Below are 24,098 nucleotides of genomic sequence, written 5' to 3'. Positions count from 1 at the left end.
TCATATTATGCACTTCTGGATTGATATTGTCAGCATTCCCCCACACGATTGAAAGCACTCATATTTGATAGCTGCATTATATTTTTAAGGTATCATTTATTTAATCATAGTTCTGTGGTCGGGCACTTATTATTTGTTTGGGGCACTTATTATTTGTTACATTTTAGGACACGATTTTTTTTAGAGTAGGTTTATGAGAGGAAGGTAGAGATGTCTCATATACCCTCCGCTCCCATACATGCATAGCCTCTCCCATTATGAACATCACTTACCAGAATAGTATATTTTTTAGCAAGAATGTACCTACTTTCTGGAGAAGAAAATAGCAACCCATTCCAGTATTCTTGCCTGGAAAACCACATGGACAGAGGAGCCTGGCAGTCTATAGTCCTTGGGGTCGCAAAGAGTTGAACGCAACTTAGAGACTGAAACAACAACAAAATTTACATCATTATCATCTAAGGTCCATAGTTTACCTTAGGGTTCACTCTTAGTGTTGTATATTCTATAGGTTTAGATAAAAGTATAATAACACATATCCATCATTATATATATATATATATTTTTTTTTTATCCATCATTATATTAATAATATGTGTGTGCTCAGTCTCTTCAGTTGTGTATGACTCTGCAACCCCGTGGACTGTAGCCTGCCAGGCTGCTCCATCCGTGGGATATCCCAGGCAACAATACTGGAGTGGGTTGCCATTTTCTTCTCCAGGGGATCTTCCTGACCCAGGGATTGAACCTGCCTCTCCTGCGGCCCCTGCATTGCAGGCAAGTTCTTTACCGTCTGAGCCACCAGGGGCCATACAGAATATTTTTACTGCCTTGAAAAGTCTCTGTGCTTTGCCTATCATCTCCCTTCCCCAACTTGGCAAACACTGATCTTTTGATTGTTTCCACAGTTTTGCTTTTTCCAGGATGTTACATAGTTGGAATTGTACATTACATAGTTTTTTTAGATTGGTTTCTTTCACTTAGTAATATGCATTTCAGTTCCTCCATGTCTCTGGGGGCTCGTTTCTTTATAGTGCTGTATAATATTCCATTGTCTGAAGGTGCCACAGTTTATCCATCTACCTACTGAAGGACATCTTGGTTGCTTCCAATTGTAATTATGACTAAAACTGCTAAATAAGTCCATGTTGAGGTTTTTGTGTGGACATACTTTTTCAACATCATTGGGTAAATACCAAGAAGTATAATTGCTAGATCATATGGTGAAAGAATATTTAGTTTTATGAGAAACCACCAAACTGTCTTCCAAAGTGACTGTACCACCCTTTTCTTGCCTTACCACACTAGCAAGGACTTCAGTTCTATGTTGAAAAGAAATGCTGAGAAGAGACATTCTTGTCTTAAAGCTTTGAATTTCTCACCATTTAGTATGATGTTAGCTGTAGGTTTTTTGTAGACAGTCTTTATCAACTTGAGAAAGTTCCCTTCTACTCCAGTTTACTGACAGTTGGATTTTGTCAAATTTTTTTTCTGCATTTATCGATATAGTATGATTTCTCTTTTTTAGTCTGTCAATGTGATAGATTATAGTAATTGATTTTCAAATGTTGACCCAGTTGTCTTGTGTATCTATGATAAATCCCACTTGGTCATGGTGTATAATTCTTTTTGGACATTTTTGGACATTCAACTTGTTAATATTTTGTTGAGGACTTTTGCATCTGCGTTCACAAGAGATATTGATCTGTGTGTGCTAGGTCGCCTAGTCATGTTCGACTCTGCGACCCACTGGACTGTAGCCTGCCAGGCTCCTCTGTCCATGGGATTCTCCAAAGAAGAATACTGGAATGGGTGCCAGTTCCTTCTCCAGGGGATCTTCCCAACCCAGGGAAGACTCAAAACTGAGTCTCCTGTGTCTCTTGCATTGCAGGCAGATTCTTTAGCTAATGAGCCATCCAGGAAGTTTTCTTATCTTTATATGGTTTTGGTATTAGGTTAATGTTGGCTTCATAGAATAAGTTACTAATTATTTCCTCTGCTTCTATTCTTTGAAAGAGACTGTGGAGAATTGGCGTCATTTTTTTCTTAAATGTTTGGTATAATTCACCGATGAACCCTTCTGGGTCTCTTGCTTTCTGTTTTGGAGGACTATTCATTATTGATTCAATTACTTTATTATCTATATGATTAAAAAAATAATAACAATGATTACTTTGATAAACACACTAAAAGTTTTTTTTTAATGACATGAAATTGGAAAAAAGAAACCAAACCCAGAATAATGCCAGCAGTCACAGTCTACTGAGCATAATGAACTAGGATGTTCACAAACGGGACACAGAGATTTATCTCAGTGATTACCCTTCCACAGGTCAATAAGATCAGTCTGATATTTGGCCAATTACTGGTGAAACTTCTCAGTAAGGAAAAGCTTTTGTGCAAGTAGGTGGCACAGAGAGCCAGTTCTCTGGAACTAAGTCTGTTCTTAAAAGGAAAAGAGCTGAAAACATTTCCCTTAATATTTGCCTCATTCAAATGATGCTGACTGATAAACTGTGCTTCTTGGTTCATATTCATTTAGTTAAAATACTTTATAAAGATATTGATAGAATTATGTCAATATTAAGAAGAACAATACAGTAATGATTCTATGTTTGTTACTATTTTATTTATTTTTTTATTATTTTTTTTGTTACTATTTTTTTAATCTCAAAGGTTGATCATGTGAACTGAAGGCTTCTAACATGGTTGATGCCCTAAATGTGAATTTACATTTTTTTTTAGCTTGTTTCTGAGATATAATGGGTGCCCTACCGATAAAATGCAAGGACACTTTTTTTGTGGTATCTGCTGAAACTGACAAGATCTCCTAAAATACCAGTGAAAGCATTTGAAACAAAAACCTCAACATCAAAAAGCAGTAGAAAAACATTCAAAGAATGAGGGAAGGGAGAACATAGCCTGAGGGGAAAAAGTTATCTTACAAAAAGAACAATACCCAAACTAATTGTAGAAGTATTAAATTTTAAGCAGAATGTTAGATCTACTTGGGATCTCATGAAAATGCTAGAGGAAAAACAGATTAGGATGAAAAATATATTAATGTATTTGTAAGAGCTGTAAAAATTAAGGTAATACTGAATTGTGCTTAGTAGAAGTATATAACTATATAATTAAACCTATACTATATCTAATCAGCAATGCTAAATATTAATTAAAAATCAAATTCAAGACAGAGAGGGATTGAGTAAGAAGAGTTATAGTATGACTAGCAAAACTAGGCAACAAGACACAGAAATACAACTGAAGTTTCAAAAGAATTTCTGAGAAAGTGCTAGTCTAGCTGCATAAACAGCATTGTAATAGAAGAGCATTTCCTAGGGCTAGAAACAGAAATAAGTTGTGCTTGAAGTTCAAAAGTACACCTGGGGTCCTGTCAAGTACTATCATTTAAAATAAGAAACCTGAATAAATATTTTAACTTGCTGAACTTATAAAGAATGCTTTAAGCAACCAAGAAGGGGTAGATAACATTGAAAGAAATATCAAATAGAATTATTTGGGGACTTGAAATCCAAATAAAAGGCCACAGGGACTGAAATCAGGATCTTTAAGATACGTTGAGCTAATGGGTCTCATCGGTGATAAGAAATAGTGATACTTATAACAGCTTCCCTTCATTGTACCTTTCCTGTGTGATAGGAAAGTCCTAAGTCCTTTTTAAAACATATTTAATTGATTTATTTTTTGACCGCCTAGCATGTGGGATCTTAGTTCCCTGACTAGGGATTGAAACCTTGACCAAGATTCCCTGGAGGAGGGCATGGCAACCCACTCCAGTATTCTTGCCTGGACGGAGGAATCTGGTAGGCTGCAGTTCACGGGGTAGCAGAGAGTCAGACACGACTGAAGCAGCTTAACGTTCTCACACGCCCTTGCTTTGGAAGTGCAGAGTCTTAACCACTGACTGCCTGGGAAGTTCCCTAAGTTCTTTAAATAGGCGACCTTATTTAATTATCCAAACAGAGATGAGTTAGATCAGTACTGCCCTTAGACCTGGGCAAGGGGGTCTCTGCACTGGGCCTCGGCTTTAGAAGTTCCTCTCTGCTGACGATTTATATCTTTTTAGGTCCCAGGAAAAATCTTTCCCTACATCTCTTAAACTATGTCCTCAACACAAAAGGTTGGACTTCCCTGGTGGTCCAGTGGTTGAGAAGCCACCTTGTAAAGCAGGGTACTTGGGTCTGATCCCTGGCTAGGGAGCTAAGATCCCACATGCCATGGAGAAATTGAGCCCACACGCCACAACTAGAGAATCCTGGCACTGCAACGAAAGATCCCTCATGACGCAACAAAGATCCTGGATGCAGCAACTAACTTGTCGCAGCCAAAGCAAAGTGATTGCTTCTGGACGCTGTACAGGTCTGGGGGTTGTATTCCTGCCAGCATTGGAGACAGGTATGGTTTTAGGCTTTGCAAAGGATTTCACTGGTGCAAACATGCAGGTAAGCAAAAACAAACGAACTTGTCAAGTCCTGCTCGTCAGAGTGGATGCGAAAGAATCTTTCAAAATAAAATAACATTTTCCAGTAGTTTCCAGTGTCCATTTCCCTTCCTTTTTGTGTTCCAATCAGCAGTTCTACAGACACAAATTAAATAGTATTTGCTGCTAGTGCACACAGAGACTGGGGAACATTTTGCATTATTAAACAATTCATACTACTCTTCAACATTTATAAAGTAGTTTTCCATGTAATATATGAGACAAGATATTGAGTCCTTAGGCATTACACGCACACTGAACTGGGTATTGAATAGTTTGATGTTTTATTTTTATTAAAGGATCCTTAATTGAAACATGTATATTATAAAGTGTGAAACAGATCGCCAGCCCAGGTTGGATGCATGGGACAAGTGGTCAGGGCTGGTGCACTGGGAAGACCCAGAGGGATGGAGTGGGGAGGGAGGAGGGAGGGGGGATCAGGATGGGGAATACATGTAAATCCATGGCTGATTCATGTCAATGTATGGCAAAAACCACTACAATATTGTAATTAGCCTCCAACTAATAAAAATAAAGGGAAAAAAAAAATAAAGGCTCCTTTAAGATTTAACTAAATTTAACTAAAAATTGAATGGGGAGTTTCACTTCACCTCATGATGCAGAAAGTCACAAGAAAAAGCCAGATCACCTACAAAATCATAACTTTTCTCTCTTTTTTAAAGTTTTCATTTCTTTTTTTGACTGTGCCATGCAGCTTGCACGATCTTGTTTCCCCAAGCAGGGAGTGAACCTGGGCCCCTGGCAGTGACAGAGCTGTCTTCACCACTGAACCACCAGGGAATCTCCATAACCTTTCTTGAGCTAATAAGAGAGCTGTGGTCACAAGTCAGTCAACTTCAGTGAAACCCAAAGAGTGACAAGATTCTGCAAAGAGAGACATGACACAAAAACAAATTCACCTTTGAAAGAGCACGTGGGCAGAAATGGCCCCCATACAAACGGGTAAGATGAAATCACATACATTTCAACAAATTCTTAAAGGCCGATTGTGGGCTAGCAATTTATAGTAGGTGTAGCAGAGGGAAACACAGAAAGTTACGTAAGAACAGCCAAAACAAACAGACTGCGATGATTAATAGGTAATCTCAAACCCCAACACACACTTTCAAAGACAAGATGACCTCCATATTATAGAAACGTTTATGAATGCAGCAAAAGATAAAGAAATTATAATACCCAGTTGGACAAGGGACTTGAAGGCTGTCACTCTCAGGCACTGCGGGGAAAGGGTCCACTGGAAGACAAGTTGGCAAGCTCATAAAAGGTCTTAAAAGTACACATGTCATTGATGAAATAATTTCAGTGTCAGAAATTTATCATGTGATAATAAAAAAATATGTAGAGGGATTTACTTACAAAGTTGTTTATGTTTGTTAGGGTCATGGTGAGAAAGACAAGGCACGCTTAAACTGGATAAGTGGGGCAGATTTAATGAAGGACTATTTACAAAGACATGGGTCAGGTGAAGGGAAACCTACCAGGGTTGGTGGGGTACATGGGCCTGCGGTGATGAGGGGTACCAACCTGAGCATGAAGGTGCTGGGCGAGGGCCTGTTACAGGAACCCAGGGAGAGTAGCCACTTGAGAGAACCTCCCACCGGGTACAGTCAAGTTCTTTCACTCATGGACGCGAACAACTAGTAGCCCTTTAGGGAGGACCTGCGGATATAAATACCTTTGTCTCCCTTTTCTCTGTTGTCTAATTTCTTGCTCCCATTGATTGAACCCACAGGAGGCCAGAGAAAAAGGAAGGTCAACGATGCAGTCTGGCAAAGGTCAGCTTCCTGAAGCAAATAGCATGGTGGAGAGGGAAGGATGGACATGGGCTAATAAAATATCGACCACAGTGTCTGATGCAGCATTGCCTATAATGGTAAAATGTTGGAAACCACCTATATGTCCAACATTAGGGAACTCCTGAACAACTTAGGTTCATATCTGGGAATACAGTGCCACCATTAAAAATTATGTCTGCAAGTATTTACTAAGGTGGGAAGATATTCATAATATACTGTTGAGTGAAACAAAATTTTATCTACAGCGTGATCCCAATTTTATATTAGTATTGTGTGTGTGTGTGTGCACACACACACGTGCGCACACGCACAGATGCATTTGTAGTGTCTGGAAGAATATTTGGTCTAATGCTAATGGTGCTTCTTTTGGAGTGGTGAGATTATAGGGCATAACTTTGCTTTTTGGTATGTTCTGCCTTTTCTGCAATGTGTAATAAAAAATTAAAGTTATTTTTTGAAAAGTGAGAAATATGGCATAATCCCAAATTAATTCTGTGCGTTAAATAGGTGCTATTCTTAAAACTGATAAGGAAAATTCATTAAAAATTCTATTAGAAGCCAATTTCAATTTTGAACATGGTTACAACATTCTTCAATGAAATTCTAGCAAAGACTTGAGCAATAATAATTACTGTATATAATTAGATGGCGGGAACAATGCTGAGTGACTTACCCAACTCTCTATCTTTTTCATCCAACACTATGAAGTAGGTATTAAACTTTTCATTTTTAGGCAGAGAAACCAAGGCTCAGAAAAGTCATTCTCAAAGTTATGTGGTTATTAAATGACAAAACAGTATTCAAAGTCAGATCTGTCTTCATCTAAAATCTGTGTTGCAGGGAGGCCAGCCTGACACTCTGTGATGACCCAGAGGGGTGGGATGTGAGGAGGAGACAGAGGTTCCGGAGGGAAGGGATAGATATATAAATAATTATGACTGATTGTATTGTCGTATAGTAGAAACCAACACAAAATCATAAAGCAATTTTCCACCAATTAAAAAATAAATGAAAAAGTAAATAAAATCTGTGTTGTTAACCACACTATGACTAAATAGAACTTCTCTTCAAGTACAAGATGAGCAGATCACAAAGAAAACTCTGAATACATTACTTCATGGCAGCAACAGAATGATTAATGAACATCAGAAGATTATAAACACTGCACAGGCATTGTATAATATTTAAAAGACTCTCTGAAGCTAAAACCAGGTGGATACTTCATTAACTTGGCATCTATATCTTTAATACAAGTTAAAGAGACTCACAGACTTAGTTAACAAATTTATGGTTACTGGGGGAGAAGGGATACTTAGCGAGTTTGGGAAGGTCATATACACACTGTTATATTCAAAATAGATAACCAACAAAGACCTACTATATAGCACATGGAACTCTACTCAATATTATGTGCCAGCCTGGATGGCAGGGGGTTTAGGAAAGAATGGCTACATGTGTATGTATGGCTGAGTCCCATACATATATATGACTCCCTTTGTTGTTCACCTGAAACTACCACATCATTGTTAATCGGCTATACCCTAATGCAAAATAAAGAGTTTAAAGTTTGGAAAAATAAAAATAAAAACAAGTTAAGATGTGTGCATCAACTATACTTCAATTAAAAAAAAGGTCAACATCAGATTAACCACAAATTAACTGGTCAATGTCATAATTATTTAGAATATTTTTAGGGATTATTGTCATTGCTTTTAAGATGGCAAGAGTAGGTAGGAAAAAAAACCCATATAGTATGGAAATTCAATCAGTAAATATTTACTGGGAACATACTATGTGTCAGGCATTGCCCAAACAGTGTCAAAGGATAATAACAGCTGACATTAATGTAGAGTTTGCTATGTGCTAGACTAGATTATTTTCTAAGCAGTTTAGATACACCAACTCAATTCTTACACAACCCCACGAGATAATGACTGTTACTGTTCTTCCGTTTTATAGATGAGAACACTGAGGCACAGAGGGGCTAGTGCATCATATAGCTAATAAGTGGTGGGGCTGTGACACAAATATAGGTAAACCTGGCCTAAGAGTCTGAGCAAATAACCATTATGTAAAACTCTCCTCTCTAGACAAGGAGCAATGCTCTCTGTCCTCAGGAAGATTAAGATTTAATGGCAAATACAGACATAAAACCAAACACAAAATTAAATATGTGGTTTCAAATAGTAAATGCTAAAAAAGGTAGACGAGACTAAGAGGAATGGCTTGCTTAGATGGGGACAGGGCAGTCAGGGAAGCCTGGAGTGAAAAGCCCGTCGGAGGAAGGGTGGGTGATTGGCCAGGGCCAGTGGGAGAGCCGGGGAAGGGGCCCTGGGGCGGTGCCTGGAAGGAGAGTCCCAGACGCTGCACATCCCTGAAGGAGTCTGTGAACATTTGCTGGTCAGGTCAAGCAACTGGTTTTATTTGAAGAGTGATGGGGAGATTTTGAAGTTTGGATTTTTTATTTATGGAGTGTTTTTGTTCATTACAGATGCTTCATCTGCAGGTGTCTTTTATTTTTTATTCACCTGATGGCTAAGCCATCCTACCCATGGGACTAAGGCCAGCATCTTCTGTGGTCACAGGTGACGGTGGCTGAGTTCCTTTCTGGCCTGAGCCTCAGGCAGACAGATATTCCAAATGTGGAATTTCAAATTGATTCTTAGAAGGTTAGAGAGGCAAAGTGCTGAGGGTGGTATGAGGTATAGTTACTTTTATGATTATTCCCATTTTGCAGATGAGGAAACTAATGTACAGAAAGTGGTGTTTGCCATAGATGTCAAATACCCGTCATGAACCAGTGAAAGTGAAAGTCGCTCAGTCATGTTTGACTCTTTGTGAACCCATGGATGAATTCTCCAGGCCAGAATACTGGAGTGGGTAGCCGTTCCCTTCTCCAGGGGATCTTCCCAACCCAGGGATCAAACCCAGGTCTCCCGCATTGCAGGTGGATTCTTTACCAGCTGAGCCATGAGGGAAGCCCAAGAATACTGGAGTGGGTGGCTTATCCCTTCTCCAGCAGATCTTCCTGACCCAGGAATCGAACCAGGGTCTCCTGCAGTGCAGGCGGATTCTTTACCAACTGAGATACCAGGGAAGACAAAAAAAAAAAAAATAGTATATATCATGTGCTGTGCTGTGCTTAGCCATGTCCAACTCTTTGTGATCCCATGGACTGTAGCCAATCAGGCTCCTCTGTCCATAGGGATTTTCCAGGCAAGAATACTGGAGTAGGTTGCCATGCCCTCCTCCAGGGGGTCTTCCCAACTCAGGGATTGAACCCAGGTCTCTGGCACTGCAGGCAGATTCCCTACCATCTGAGTCACCAGGAAAGCCCATCATGGACCAAGTCCAGGATTTATTAGCGAATTTGAATAGTGAGTTATAAGTTGGCAGTTTCTATACTCCACTTATCACACAGCAGTCATTGTACTTCATTTTCATGATCGAGCCGTTCCATCCAATATGGTGGCCACATAGATATTCAACTTTAAATTCATTAAACTGAAATAACATTAAAAATTCAGCTCCTTAGTCACACTTTGGATGCTCATAGCAGCTACTTCATTGGACAGAACAGATTTATAGAACAGTTCCATCATCGCATAAAGTTCTTCTTGACAGCACTGGCCTAGGAATTTCTTAATTTGCTCTTTTAAATGGTGGAGGAGTTCCACACACAGCTGTTTGTGGGCAGATAATTTTATCATCCAGTTTCTCACAATTTTCACCAGAGCCTATGAAATTCAAATTTTGTAAGCATATCTTATTGTTTGGAGATTGCCATCACCTAAAGGGCAGAGATTGTGTTCTTTCTCTTTTTCTGTGAAGAGCTTTTAAAGTCATTCACTAAATTTAATAAGCTTTTGCTGATGCCAATGACTGTAGCTCTACACAAGGCCGAACTGATGTCATGTCTGAAGTGACCTTTTATGTTTTTTAAGCAATCACTGGTTGACGGTTCATAGTGTAGAGCAGAGGAATCCAGCATTTCTTTCCTTTTTAAAGTTTTATTTATTTTTGGTTGTGCTGGGTCTTCATTGCTGCGCATGGGCTTTCTCTAGTTGCGGCGAGCGGGGACTACCCTTTGTTGCAATGCATGGGCTTCTCATTGCAACGGCTTCTCTTGTTGTGGAGCACAGGCTCTCGGCCCACGGGCTTCAGTACTTGCAGCATGCAGACTCCATAGCTGTGGCTCATCTGCTCTAGAGTTTGGGCTCAGTAGTTGTGGTGCATGGGCTTAGTTGCTCTGAGGCATGTGGAATCTTCCCCCGGACCAGGGATCAAACCTGTGTCCCAACATTGGCAGGTGGGTTTCCATCCACTGTACCACCAGGGAGGTCCCCAGCATTTCTTGATGTACTTTGAAGTCTGAGAAGTTACTCTGTCTGTGTAAAGTTGGATGAGAAGATGCCCTGGTACATTTTTCTGGCTCTGATACCCAAGGACCATGGACAAACTCATGCTCCCCTAATTAATTGATTATGTTATTGTTCATGGGGTGCAGGGAAGGGTGAGCTTGGAGCTTAGTTCTTGTACATCCAAGTATTAACTGAGCCCTACAACCTGCCAAGCACTAAGCTAGGCATCCAGGAATGAAAGAGGTGGAAATGAGCTGGTCTCTGCCCTTGAAGAACTAGCAGGCACATGTAGATTTACTCCACGTGGTCAGAGCACTGACCAAGGTATCCCAGGGGCTGTGGGAGCACAGAGGAGGGCAACAGATCCAGGTTTGGGGAGATGAAGGACCAATGAGTGGAGAAATGAAGGATACAGCTCAAGAGCAGAGATCTCTCCTAGGAAGGGTATCCATCTAGGGATGTGAGTGAGCAGAGTTTTTTAGAAAAGCAGGGAGATTAGGACAGATCCGCAGAGTGGGTTTGGCTTTCCTTACTCGGGTCATCGATTCTCACTCAGGCCCAGACGGAAGAACGAGGAAGGGAACTGACTGATCATCATTCTCCTTCTCTGAAGTGGAGCCAGAGTCAATGAGTTCTAGAACCCAGTCATATGTGAGTTGGAGTTAGTAGAATGCCAGAGAAAGAGGGTGATTCTAAAAACAGCTTTTCCCAACTGCTGCCAAGGTTCTCCTATGGGTTTTTTGGCACTTCTTAGGGGAGCTGCCCGTGGGTTTGGGGCTATAGTGGGAAATGGCTGAGGAGAATGTGGGCAGAGAGTTGAGCTGGTTGATCTGTGGTTTGTGTGCTGTCGGGAGGGGACTGGGGAAGGAGGTAAGGGAAACTGCAACAGACAGGGAGGCGAGGCTGGGAAGCCTGCTTCAGGAACATTCTTATTGTCATTATGGCCAACAAACGGTGAAAGAGAGACAGAAGTCTCTGGCTCAGTCTGTCTGAGACCAGGATCCTGGTTTTAAACCTTGTACCCTTGGTCACTGGCATTGGAGGATCTCTTTCTCCACTGGCTTCCCTTTAGATGGGCAGGAGGTCTTTCCTAGAGCCTGAGGTCAATTTAGGTAGTTGTTTGGCTTAGACCATGGCAGGTCTAAACTCTGCTTGCTACAATCTGACCATACTTATTTGTTCTCCCTAAATTCCTCTAAATAGCTCTTCCTCCAGTTAGCAAGTGGCCCATCCTGTGTCCACATTCCATTCATTTCTACCTTCTTGCATTTAGAATTTCTACCTTGCCTTTCTTTGCCTTGTCTTCCCACCCTTGTTTTCTCTGCAATACCCTCTCTCCTTTTTTTAAAAAAACTTTTTGGCCATACTGCTCAGGCATATGTGATCTTAGTGCCCCCACCCCCACCAGAGATCGACCTCTCACCCCCTGTAGTGCAAGCGTGGAGTCTTAACTGTTATTAGGGTTTAAAAAAACAAAAAACAAAAACAAAACCCCAAATTTATAGTCCCAAACCTGCCATGTAACACTGAGACTTAGGGTGTTGGAAAGGGAGAAATCATGTTAAAGACCACCAAACCCTTCATCCGAACTCATCTTTATCTGTCCTTTCCTCTCCTCTCTTGGAGGAAGACATTTCTAAACCCTTTTTTATTGTAAACACAAATATGACAGCATCTTAAAGAGAGACTACCCTTAATCTCATCATCTTAATGCAACAATTATAAATATTATACCATTCCTTTCCAGTCATACTCATTGTTTTACATCATCTCATAAACCACTTTATATTTAGTTTTTCTCCATTTAACAACATAACCCAAACACATCTTTAGTTTCCTCACAGTTATTATAAGAGAAGCATAACATTGCCTCTTGTTACTGTAATGTAATTATATCAAGCCACTCTCCTGATACTGGACAGGGGTTGCTGGCTCATCCTGTCATTTTTTTTTTTTTTTAATCACAAATAATGCTTTTAATTATTTAGCTTCTTATAGTATTCACATAACAGAAACTGAAAAATCTGTGTTGTTGTTTAGTGACTAAGTCATGTCTGACTCTTTTGCGACCCCATGGACTGTAGCCCGCCAGGCTCCTCTGTCCATGGAATTTCCCAGGCCAGAATACTGGAATGGGCGCCATTGGCTCTATTTTTGAAAAGAATTACATGCTGCTCTTAATTCCATCTCCTCTGAATTCTGAGAATTTATATCAATTATCCTTCCCTCGTATTTTTTTTTGAGGTTAATTTGTGTTTTTATTTGCCAGTATAATTTAACTACTGTGGCCTGCAAAGTTTTTGACCTAAGAGATCAATTTTACATCACAATCCAACAAACACACACACATATATAATGTGTATACATAAGTAAAAGTGAAACAGAAGTTTTGCCAAAAATGTCTACCCTGAGTGTTAATTTTTTTTGAGACTTTTTTAAAAAGCAGTTTTAGGTTCACAACAAAAATGACAAGAAGATACAGAAACTCCTCATATTCCCCCTCCCCTGGAAGAATAGCCACTATCAACCAGGTGGTACATTTTTTTTTTTTTAATCAAGAATGAACTGTATTGACACATCATAATCAACCAAGGTCCCTACTTCATCTTAGGGTTCACTTTAATGAAGTCAGTAGTGTTAAACATTCTAAGGATTTGAACAAAAGCATAAAAATACATGAGCTTACCCAGTAGCTCAGGTGGTAAAGAATCCATCTGCATTGCAGGAGACCCGGGTTTCATCCCTGGATTGGGAAGATCCCCTGGAGGAGGGCATGGCTACCCACTCTAGTATTCCTGCCTGGAGGATTCCATGGACCGAGGAGCCTGCCAGGCTACAGTCCATGCAGTCGCAAAGAGTTGGACATGACTGAGTGACTAAACACAGCACAGCACCATAAAAACATATATTCATAATTATAATGTCATTCAAAGTATCTTCCCTTGCATTTTATTCTCTCCCTGTTTTCAATACCTTCTCTTCTATCTACAGAGATGTTCAGGCTTATCTAACCTAAAACATATTTCAACCCTGCCGATACCATTCTCTGTAGCCTCCAGTGTTTTCCAATCAGCTCATTCTTTTAGTTACCCTTGTTATTACCCTTCTCCACCCCCATTTCAGCAGTCTCCTTTTAATGACCACATCATCAAGCCCAAAAAGATCTCAGTCCTTATCATCCCTGACATTGATCATGCCCTTCTGAAACAGTCCTCCAGGCCCTTGATGATGTCACTTTTCTGTCGTTCTCTTCAGCTTTCTCTCAGTCTTTCTCTGCTTTTATCGAAACCTCCTTTTTAGTTTTTCCAAAATGAAGGTCTTTCTGAAGCTCTTCAGCCCTCTTCTCTGCTTTCCCCTCTTCCCAGGCAGAGTCATTTACTTTCACATCTTTAGCTAATACTTCTGTGCAAATGATTTCCATATGTGTACTTTTAACCCTACTGGCCTAATCCTCCAAGCCTGAGGCTCACCTTCACCACCCACTGCTCATGCTAACATCATTCCCTGTTAGCACTGGGTGCTAACCCAGCTCCTCGAATTTAGCTCCCACCCCCAAGCTTCCTTTGGCTTACCCTTGCACATATGACCGCAAAACCTCTGAATCATCTTTTATTCTTTTCTTTCCTCATATTTCATCAGCTGATTTAATATCCAGAGTGGTGGTGGGGTTGTTCAGTCACTAAGTCGTGTCCAAGTCTTTGCGACCCCAGGAACTGCAGCACGCCAGGCTTCCCTATCCTTCACTATCTCCCAGAGATGTGTGTGTCTCACCTGTTTTCTAATCTCCACTCAAACACACAGAGATTTTAGTCAAAATACAAAAGCATTATGCTTGTGTTTAAAATGCAAGTGATATAATTTTATTATACTCTAATCAGATGTATTAACATAAAGAGTAACAAATGAATGCTCCTCTCTGTAAAAGTGAACATTCCTCTTCAAATATGTACTCCTCAATCCCTTTCCAAATATTATTTCTTTTCCCAGTGGGAAAGTGGATTTCCAATCAACACACATTTTCCCATTAATAGGATTACACTATACTGTGTCTTGCTTTCTCTCCTTCATTATGAGGTATATAGATCTTACATGGAACAGAATAGAAGGTCCAAGGAAAGACCCACATATATGTTGTAATAAATTTTTAAAAAGTATAAAATTGAACTTCCTTTGTGGTCTAGTGGTTAAGATTCTACCTGCCAATGCAGGGGACATGGGTTCCATCCTTGCTCTGGGACAATTCCACATGCTGCAGGGCAACTAACACCATATGCACCACAACTGCTGAAACCCGTGTGCCCTCCAGCCTGTGCTCTGCAACAAAAAAACCAACTGCAATGAGATGCCCATCACAACTAGAAGTAGCCCCCAATCACTGCAACTAGAGAAAACCAGCATGTAGCAGTGAAGACTCAGTGCAATAAAAATAAATATTAATTAACATGATAATATTATTATATTAATAAAATAAAAATTAAAAAAATATAAAATTGATTCTTATGGAGAAAGGATAGTCTTTTAACAAATGGTGCTATAATAACTGGACATTGTATGGGAAAGGTTAACGGCAACTTCTATCTAGCAAAATAAATAGAAGTTGACTCAGATGAATTGAAGAGCTAAACATAAAAGCTAAACCTTGTATTTCTAAAAGAAAACATAGGGTGACCCACCTCCCAGAATATTGGAAATAAAAGCAAAAATAAACAAATGGGACCTAATGAAACTTAAAAGCTTTTGCACAACAAAGGAAACTATAAGCAAGGTGAAAAGACAGCCCTCAGATTGGGAGAAAATAATAGCAAACGAAGCAACAGACAAAGGATTAATCTCAAAAATATACAAGCAACTCCCGCAGCTCAATTCCAGAAAAATAAATGACCCAATCAAAAAATGGGCCAAAGAACTATACAGACATTTCTCCAAAGAAGACATACAGATGGCTAACAAACACATGAAAAGATGCTCAACATCACTCATTATTAGAGAAATGCAAATCAAAACCACAATGAGGTACCATTACACGCCAGTCAGCATGGCTGCTATCCAAAAGTCTACAAGCAATAAATGCTGGAGAGGGTGTGGAGAAAAGGGAACCTTCTTACACTGTTGGTGGGAATGCAAACTAGTACAGCCGCTATGGAGAACAGTGTGGAGATTTCTTAAAAAACTGGAAACAGAACTGCCATATGACCCAGCAATCCCACTTCTGGGCATACACACTGAGGAAACCATATCTGAAAGAGACACGTGCACCCCAATGTTCATCGCAGCAGTGTTTATAATAGCCAGGACATGGAAGCAACCTAGATGTCCATCAGCAGACGAATGGATAAAGAAGCTGTGGTACATATACACCATGGAATATTACTCAGCCATTAAAAAGAATTCATTTGAATCAGTTCTAATGAGATGGATGAAACTGGAGCCCATTATACAGAGTGAAGTAAGCCAGAAAGATAAAGACCAATACAGTATACTAACGCATATATATGGAATTTAGAAAGATGGTAACGATAACCGTATATGCAAAACAGAAAAAGAGACACAGATGTACAGAACAGACTTTTGGACTCTGTGGGAGAAGGCGAGGGTGGGATGTTTTGAGAGAACAGCATCAAAACATGTGCATTATCTAGGGTGAAACAGATCACCAGCCCAGGCTGGATGCATGAGACAAGTGCTCAGGCCTGGTGCACTGGGAAGACCCAGAGGAATCAGGTGGAGAGGGAGGTGGGAGGGGGGATCGGGATGGGGAATACATGTAAATCCATGGCTGATTCATGTCAATGTATGACAAAAACCACTACAATATTGTAAAGTAATTAGCCTCCAACTAATAAAAATAAATGAAAAAAAAAAAAAAGAAAAGAAAACATATGGGAAAATACTTGTGACCTCGGGTTAGACAAAAATTTTCTTAGGATATAGAAACCAAAAGCAAAAATATTTACAAATTGGACCTCATCAAAGTTAAAAATGTCTGCTTTTCAAAAGACATTGTTAAGAGAACAGAAAGACAAGTTATGGACTCAAATAAAATATTTGCAAAAATAGTTGTCTGAAAAAGAATTTGAATACAGGATAAATAAAGATACTTACAACTTGATAATAAGAAAACAGTGCAATTATAAAATGAGTAAAAGATTTACACAGGCACTTCATCAAAAAAGAAATATTAATGGGAAATAAACACCTGAAAGGTGTTCAATAACATCAGTCATCAGGAAAATGCAAATTAAAGACCATAACAAAATATCACTACATGCCTACTGTGTGTGTGTGCTCAGTTGATCAGCTGTGTCTGACTCTTTTGCAACCCCATAGACCATAGCCCACCAGGGTCTTCTATCCATGGAATTTTCCAAGCAAGAATACTGGAGTGGGTTGCCATTTCCTACTCCAGGGGTCTTCCTGACCCAGGGATCAAACCCACATCTCCTGCATTGGCAGGTGGATTCTTTACCACTGAGCCACCTAGGAAGCCCCACATGCCTACTAGAATGGTACAAATTAAAATGACTGATAGAAGCAAGTGCTGACATGAACAGGGAACAACTGAAACTATCATACATAGCTGGTGAGAATGTAAAATATTATATCCACTTTGGAAGACAGTTTCGTGTAAAGTTAAATATATATTAGCCACACGACCTAACAACTCAAATCCAAGGTTTTTACCTAAGAGAAATGAAAACATTGTCACACAAAGACTTGGAAGCAAATGTTTATAGCAGCAGTATTCATAACAGCCAAAACAAAACAAAATTGAAAACAAGCCAAATGTCCATCAATTGGTGAGTGGATTAACAAACCGTGGTATGACCATTCAACGGAATACTAGTTAGCAATAGAAAGGGACAAATTGCTGATATACGCAACAACTTGAATGAATCTCGAAGTAAGCAAAAGAAACCAGTCACAAAAGGCTACATATATTATTCCATTTATATATGGAATTCTGGGAGAGGCAAAGCTATAGAAATAGAAATCAAATTGGTGGTTGTTAGGGGTTGGGATAGGGGCAGGGGATAGACTGTGGGCTGGCACAAGGGAACTTTGTAGGGCAGTAGAAATGGTCTGTGTCTTAAATGTGGTGGCAGTTACTTGTTTGTCAAAATTCACTGAGCTGTAGGTATACTTTAAAAGAAGTGAATTTTATCTGATTGAATTATTTGACTGAATTTACCTTGATTAAAAAAAGGAAAAGCAATGAAGAAAAAGAAAGGAAGAAAAAGCAGCAGAAACAACAGCATATATATTCCCAGGTGGCTCAGATGGTAAAGTGTCTGCCTGCAATGCGGGAGACCTGGGTTCGATCCTTGGGTCAGGAAGATCCCCTGGAGAAGGAAATGGCAACCCACTCCAGTACTCTTGCCTGGAAAATTTCATGGACAGAGGAGCCTAGTAGGCTATACTACATGGGGTCGCAAAGAGTCGGACATGACTGAGCAACTTCACTTCTCTTTCTCTGTGTGTGTGTGTATATATATATATATATATATATATATATATATATATAAAATTTTCTGTACCAGATGGTGAACTGATTTTAAATTTTGATAGATAAGGCTTAATCATCCTCCAAAATGGATATACCAATTTACACCTCCACCACTAGAACCTGAGAGTGCCTGTTTCCCCACACTCTGACACGAATGGATATAATCAATTTTTTAAAAGGTCTATTTGATGGTGAAAAAACCTATGATCCTTTATACTTCAGTCATGCGCTGTTAAGATCTTGTCCTAATCAGTCTCTTCACTTGCAATCTTTTCTCTCTCCAGATCATCTTATATATGGTTAATTGAGTAATCCTTCTTGTGTTTAGTTGTAATACTACCTCAAAAAAATCATTAATGATACCCCAATTGCTTACAAAGTTAAGTCTAGACCTTCTAGCCAGGTGTTTGAGTCCTTAGTCTATCCCAGCTTCTCTAAGTTTCTGTCTTACCATTTTTAGTAGAAAGTTGGACTCAGACTTCTAGCTCAATGGTTCTTATCCCCTCCAGCTTTATTGAGGTATAACTGACATATAACATGGTGTAAGTTGAAGGTGCACAAAGTGATAATTTGACACTCAGATATATAGTGAAATGTTTATTACAATAAGGTTAACACAACTTCTACCTCACATAATTACTGTTTTGTTGTTATGTTAAGACTATTAAAGCTCTGTGCTCACAACTTTAAGCTATTATTGATTACAATGACTTTGCCGAACATTAGATCCCTGGAACCACTCATCTGTTAACTGAAAGTCTGTTCTCTCTGACCAATATCTCCCCATTTCCTTCAGTCCTTGGTAACTGCCACTCTACTGTTTCTATGAGCTCCATGTTTTTAGATTCCACAAATAAAGGAGATCATACAGTATTTGCCTTTCTCTATTTCACTTAGCATAATGCCTGTAAGATCTATCCATGTTGTTGCAAATAACAGGATTTCCTTCTTTTTCACAGCCAAATAATAGTCCTCTGTGTGTGTGTGTGTGTGTGTGTGTGTGATTACTTTACCATTCACTTTTTGGTGAGTGCTTAGGTAGTTTCCATGTTGGGTCTTAGTTTTGACACGCCATCTCTCTAGTTGTGTCTTGCAGGGTTAGCTGAGCCATTGCATGTGATGTCTTACTCCCCAACCAGGGATTGAACCCACATCCCCAGCAGTGAAGGTGGATTCTTTTTTTAAAATTTTTGGCTGCACTGAGCCTTCCTTGCTGCTTCGGTTTTCTCTAGTTGTGGCGAGCAGGGGCTGCTCTTTAGTTGCGGGGCAAGAGCTTCTCAGTGCCGTGGCTTCTCTTGTTGCAGAGCACGGGCTCTAGGGCTTGAGGGCTTGAGTAGTTTGGCTCACAAGCTCCTTATCTATGAAGGGCTTGGTAGTCGTGGCATGTGGGCTTAGTTGCTCCTTGGCATGTGGGATCTTCCCTGACCAGGGATCAAACCTGTGTCCCCAGCCTTGGCAGGCAGATTCTCAACCACTGGACCACCAGGGAAATCCTGGAAGGTGGATTCTTAACCACTGAATCATCAGGGAAGTCCCTGAAAAATTGAGTTTTTGCCTTCAGAGCTGGGAAACTATGGGACACTAGGAATCTCATTTTTCTTAGAGAGTTGGTGACCTTGCCTCATTCCTATTGAAGTTGCAATTTCTATTTCCAATTGATGTTGATCTTTTCTTAATGGCTGGGCAAATATTTCATTTTTCTTGAATTGACTTGCAGTTTGTGAGAGCACCTCTTTTCTCTCACACCCTGTCTTCTGGGGTAGGTGGAAGCCTCCTGGAGGCTAGGGCCAGATCTGAAAGGTTGAACTTCTTCACTGGGCAGGTGGATTCTCTGATTCAAATCAACAAATGGATAACAAGGTTTGACTGGTGCTATGGGCAGTGCTAAGCAGGATGACATCATCTTTGAACTTCCTATTAATTTGGCTGGAGACATAAAGCATAAATTCATAAAAGATAACATTAATAGGACAAGACAATTTAAGAATCACCCAAGGCAGGGGTCTGTGGTCAAATGAAGTGAAATCGGAAAATGAACATCTAGGGCTGATATCCAAGGACCAGATGTGCACGGATAGGCAGTGTCTCCATCTGAGTACTAACCTGCAGATTATGAGCTGAAAGCAAGGTATGCAAAGCTCCTTATCTATGAAGGGAGGTGATCAAGGTGCTAAGAACAAGGACTGTTTATGATCAGGAGGGATTAAAAAGTACAAAACCAAATAGGAATATCAACAAAAGTTATCTTTAACCTTTATTCTCAATTATCTTCCTCCCAATTTTTAGTATATGTGCTGCCGAAGCACTCAATTATCTTCCTTGAAACTAACAGGTAGGTACTTAACAGGTAGGTACCTCAGCCTTATTCTGAGCAAGGGCTATTACTAATTCTCCAATACTCTCACCACCAGACAGGAAGCCTTGTTGGGCTGGAGCTGCAAGGCTGGGCCTTGCAGGGAAAACAGACTGGAGAGCAACCTGCATCCTTTGTGGGTGATTCACACTCTCCACAGTCCATTGTAGTTTCCCGGGGCAATACAGTGTCCCCAACTCACACCTTTCATAATCTGACTGGTGCAAGCATTCCAATAGGACAAGATCGAAAACTGTCAATTCCACGTTCCAAGACCTTTAGTCCACGGGGTGTCCTTGGAGTTAGACACTCTGTGCACACCAGGCACCAGACAAATGTCAACTCATATCCTCGCGTTCCTGATCCTTGCACCCAGTCCGAACTCTTCCGAACTCTGGCATTCTCTTTTCCCTCCCAAGACCACTGCTTTCCCTAAGACGGCCTGAGCGTGCGTGGTTCTCTTCCCAGTCAGTTCAGTTCAGTCGCTCAGTTGTGTCCGACTCTTTGCGACCCCATGGACTGCAGCACGCCAGGCCTCACTGTCCATCACCAACTCCCGAAGTTTACCATAACTTATGTCCACTGAGCCGGTGATGCCATCCAACCATCTCATCCTCTGTCGTCCCCTTCTCCTCCCGCCTTCAATCTTTCCCAGCATTAGGGTCTTTTCCAATGAGTCAGCCCTTCACACGAGGTAATGGAGTTTCGGTTTCAGCATTAGTCCTTCCAATGAACACTCAGGACTGATCTTTAGGATGGATTGGTTGGATCTCCTTGCAGTCGAAGGGACTTTCAAGAGTCTTCTCCAACACCACACTTCAAAAGCATCAATTCTTCGGCGTTCTGCTTCAATTGATTCTGTAGGCGCCTTCTGCAGGCCTACTAGGTGCGCGATTTGCGGGTTTTCCGGGCCCAGAGCATCCTATCTGTTCGTTTCCCAGTCACCTGGTCCGGAGGCAAGACCTGCAGGCGGGAGACAGGATGGGTAGGGCGGTGCGCGCGCTTTCCTCTACTGCACGTCGGACTCTTGCAAAGGGGCCGCCGATTTCTCCTTCGCTTTGTGCCCGCTGCAGCCCCGAAGGCTGTCCTACCAACGCAGGAGCCCCCCTCACACCTGCTGCCCCGCACGGACTGGAGCCAGAGGAGGAAAGAGGCCCGCCGCGCTCGCGCGGGCCAGGTTTTCCGGCTCTGGCCCCTCCTCGCGGCGCCCCCTCCCTCCGGGCGCCCCCGGGGGGCTGGACGCCGGGCCACCAGGGCGGCGTGACCCGGCGTTCGGTGCGGGTTGGGCGGCGCCGACCGCCACCTGGTCCCAGGCCTCCCGCGTCCCGCGCGCCCCCTCCCAGGAGGCGGATCCCGGGGGCGGGCCGGGCCCGGTCCTTGCGCCGCGCAGCCCCCGCGCTCCCGCGCCCGCCGCCTGGCCGCCCCTCAGGCAGGTTCCCGGCCGGCCGGGAGGTGGTGCTCGCCTCCCCGCGCCCGGGCCCGCGCGTTGCTGGGCAGCGCCTCGGAGGCTCCGAAGTGGGCGGAGCGGCGAGGCCGGCGTGCGGCTGGCAGCCCCCGTCCGTCCGCGGTTCCGGCCCCCGGCCCGCCCCCGCCTCGCCGGCCTCTCTCCGCGCCGGTGCGCGGCGCCCCGTCCCAGCCGCCGCCGCCGCAGCGGCCGCCCCTCCCGGGCCTGAGAGCGCAGAGCCGCGAGGCCGGGCCGGGGCGCCGGCCGGGACTGCCGGGGGCGCGGCGCCGACGCCGAGGCGCGGCCATGGAGGGGAAGACCCGCGCCGGGGTCGCGCTGGTCCCGGGGCCGAGCGGCCGCGGGCCTTCCGCCCGCCGCGCCCGCCGCCGCCGCCGCCGCCGCTCGGGGCTGCTACTCCCCGGCCTCTGGCTGCTGCTGCTGGCCCGGCCGACCTCGTGCGCCCCAGGTAAGCACCGCGGAGACCCTCCGGCGCGACCCTGCCTTTCCTTTATCGCTGCTCTTTTCAAAATCCTGCTTTCCCCGCCCATCTTTTATTCTCCACCGCTCCCTCGCCCTCCTTTCTGGAGATGGTTTTCCATTCTCGTTGGGCCCAACAGATAAAGGCACGGAAAAAATAATACGAAAAAGCAAGCAGATTCTGGCCAATCTTGCCAAAGGTCTGCAAAGCTTATTCTGCTATCCACGGAACCCGAGGTGGGTCTGGCGGCTTCATCTCAAAATGTGTCTTTATTTTTCCCTGCAAAACGCAGGCACTGGAATTGTGTTTGTGCATGGCTGTATGAATGTGGTTACAGCAAATTTGGGGAAATACTTGATGGTCGGGGCGAAAGGGTACATTCGGTGAGTGTGCTTTAAAGCAGTGTTGCATTACTCTGGGTGGCCCTGCGTCCCCCAGATGCAGGCAGCTGGCCGTGTCCCCCAGTGCACCAGGACACAAAGAACATTCAAAGAATATCTCTTGGAAAGCGCCCTGGCCATGGATCTTTCCAGGGAAATAGCTATTGCTGTTACTTCTGCAAAGGCATTAGTACAATAGAGTGTGAAAATATTGTGATTCTTAAGTGTCAGGGCATGAAAGGAGTAAGGGTTGTTTTTATAATAGAGGCAGTTTACTGACTGTTAGCGTGAAATTAAGAGGCATGATTTATGAAGAAGCATGTGGGCGGGTTTTGTTGTTGAGGAAATGATTTAATTCCTATTGCTCCTCTGAAATGTTTATTTGTCCACCCTGAGCATACACGCAGGATGGTCTGCAAACCGTCTCTGAACTGACATGATGCAAGCCGGTGATTGCCCCAGCGCGTGCTCGTACGCGTACACACACACACACACAAGCGCGGGCACACGCACGACCACTTTGGGGGCAGGAAAGGTGGAGTGAGCAGTGTGCAGAGCGGCTGCATGCTGAACAAAACCAGAAAGCTGTGGAAGCAACTCCAAACCCTCCCTTCTGGTGGGATCAGTGCCAGAGGACCGCCAAGTGGCTCTGGGAGGAAATGGAACACGTTTGAAGGTGTCCCTGGACCTCACTGTCGGAATTATAACCAGTGCCACACAGAGGATTGGACACAAAAGCACAGGAAGGGACTTGAGGGATCACAGACTGGAACTGCTCCTCTTACTGAAGAGGAAATTGAGACATCACTGACTTGCCCAAGGTCACAGGCTAGTTGGTGCAGAGCCCTCTGTTTTCCATTCGCCTTATGGCGCTTAACCTGTGAACTTAGGCACACCTGAGACCACTTCATAGCTTTCCCATAGCTGGGTGGAACCCTGCTCAGGGAGCCACAGCAGAACCAGGGGGACAAAATGGGTCTCTTTCGGGCATTTGAAAGAGACAGCATTGCCTGACCCAGTGCCTCAGCTCTCAGTCTTGCTCCTGTGTGTTCTAGCCTGTGTGTTGAGAGAAATGGAGATCCTGGGCTTTTCGTGAGAAGAGCTAATCATGAAGCAGGCTCTTGGCTTTAGTCAAGCAGTAAAGCCCATCTGATACTAATGGATTCATCTGCTAAGGGACACGACAAGCTGATTGTTTCCATTTACTGAGTGCGTCCTGTGTGCCGGGCGCCACATTTTATATACATGATCTGATAC

General features: G+C 42.6%; 1 protein-coding gene across 1 annotated transcript in view; it reads left to right on the top strand.

Moving 5' to 3' along the window:
* The first annotated feature begins 21,408 nt into the window (after positions 1-21,408).
* KIAA1549 (KIAA1549 ortholog) overlaps positions 21,409-24,098 on the top strand; it is a 125,051-nt gene continuing 122,361 nt past the window's right edge. The window contains exon 1 of the mRNA XM_043872073.1: positions 21,409-22,449. Within this exon, the coding sequence (XP_043728008.1) occupies positions 22,290-22,449 (160 nt within the window). The 5' untranslated portion in view covers positions 21,409-22,289. The remainder of the gene's footprint in view (positions 22,450-24,098) is intronic.

The sequence above is a fragment of the Cervus elaphus genome, chromosome 18, assembly GCF_910594005.1.
Source record: "Cervus elaphus chromosome 18, mCerEla1.1, whole genome shotgun sequence".
In the NCBI taxonomy this organism is placed as follows: Eukaryota; Metazoa; Chordata; class Mammalia; order Artiodactyla; family Cervidae; genus Cervus; species Cervus elaphus.
This window is presented reverse-complemented; position numbering and strand designations above follow the sequence as displayed.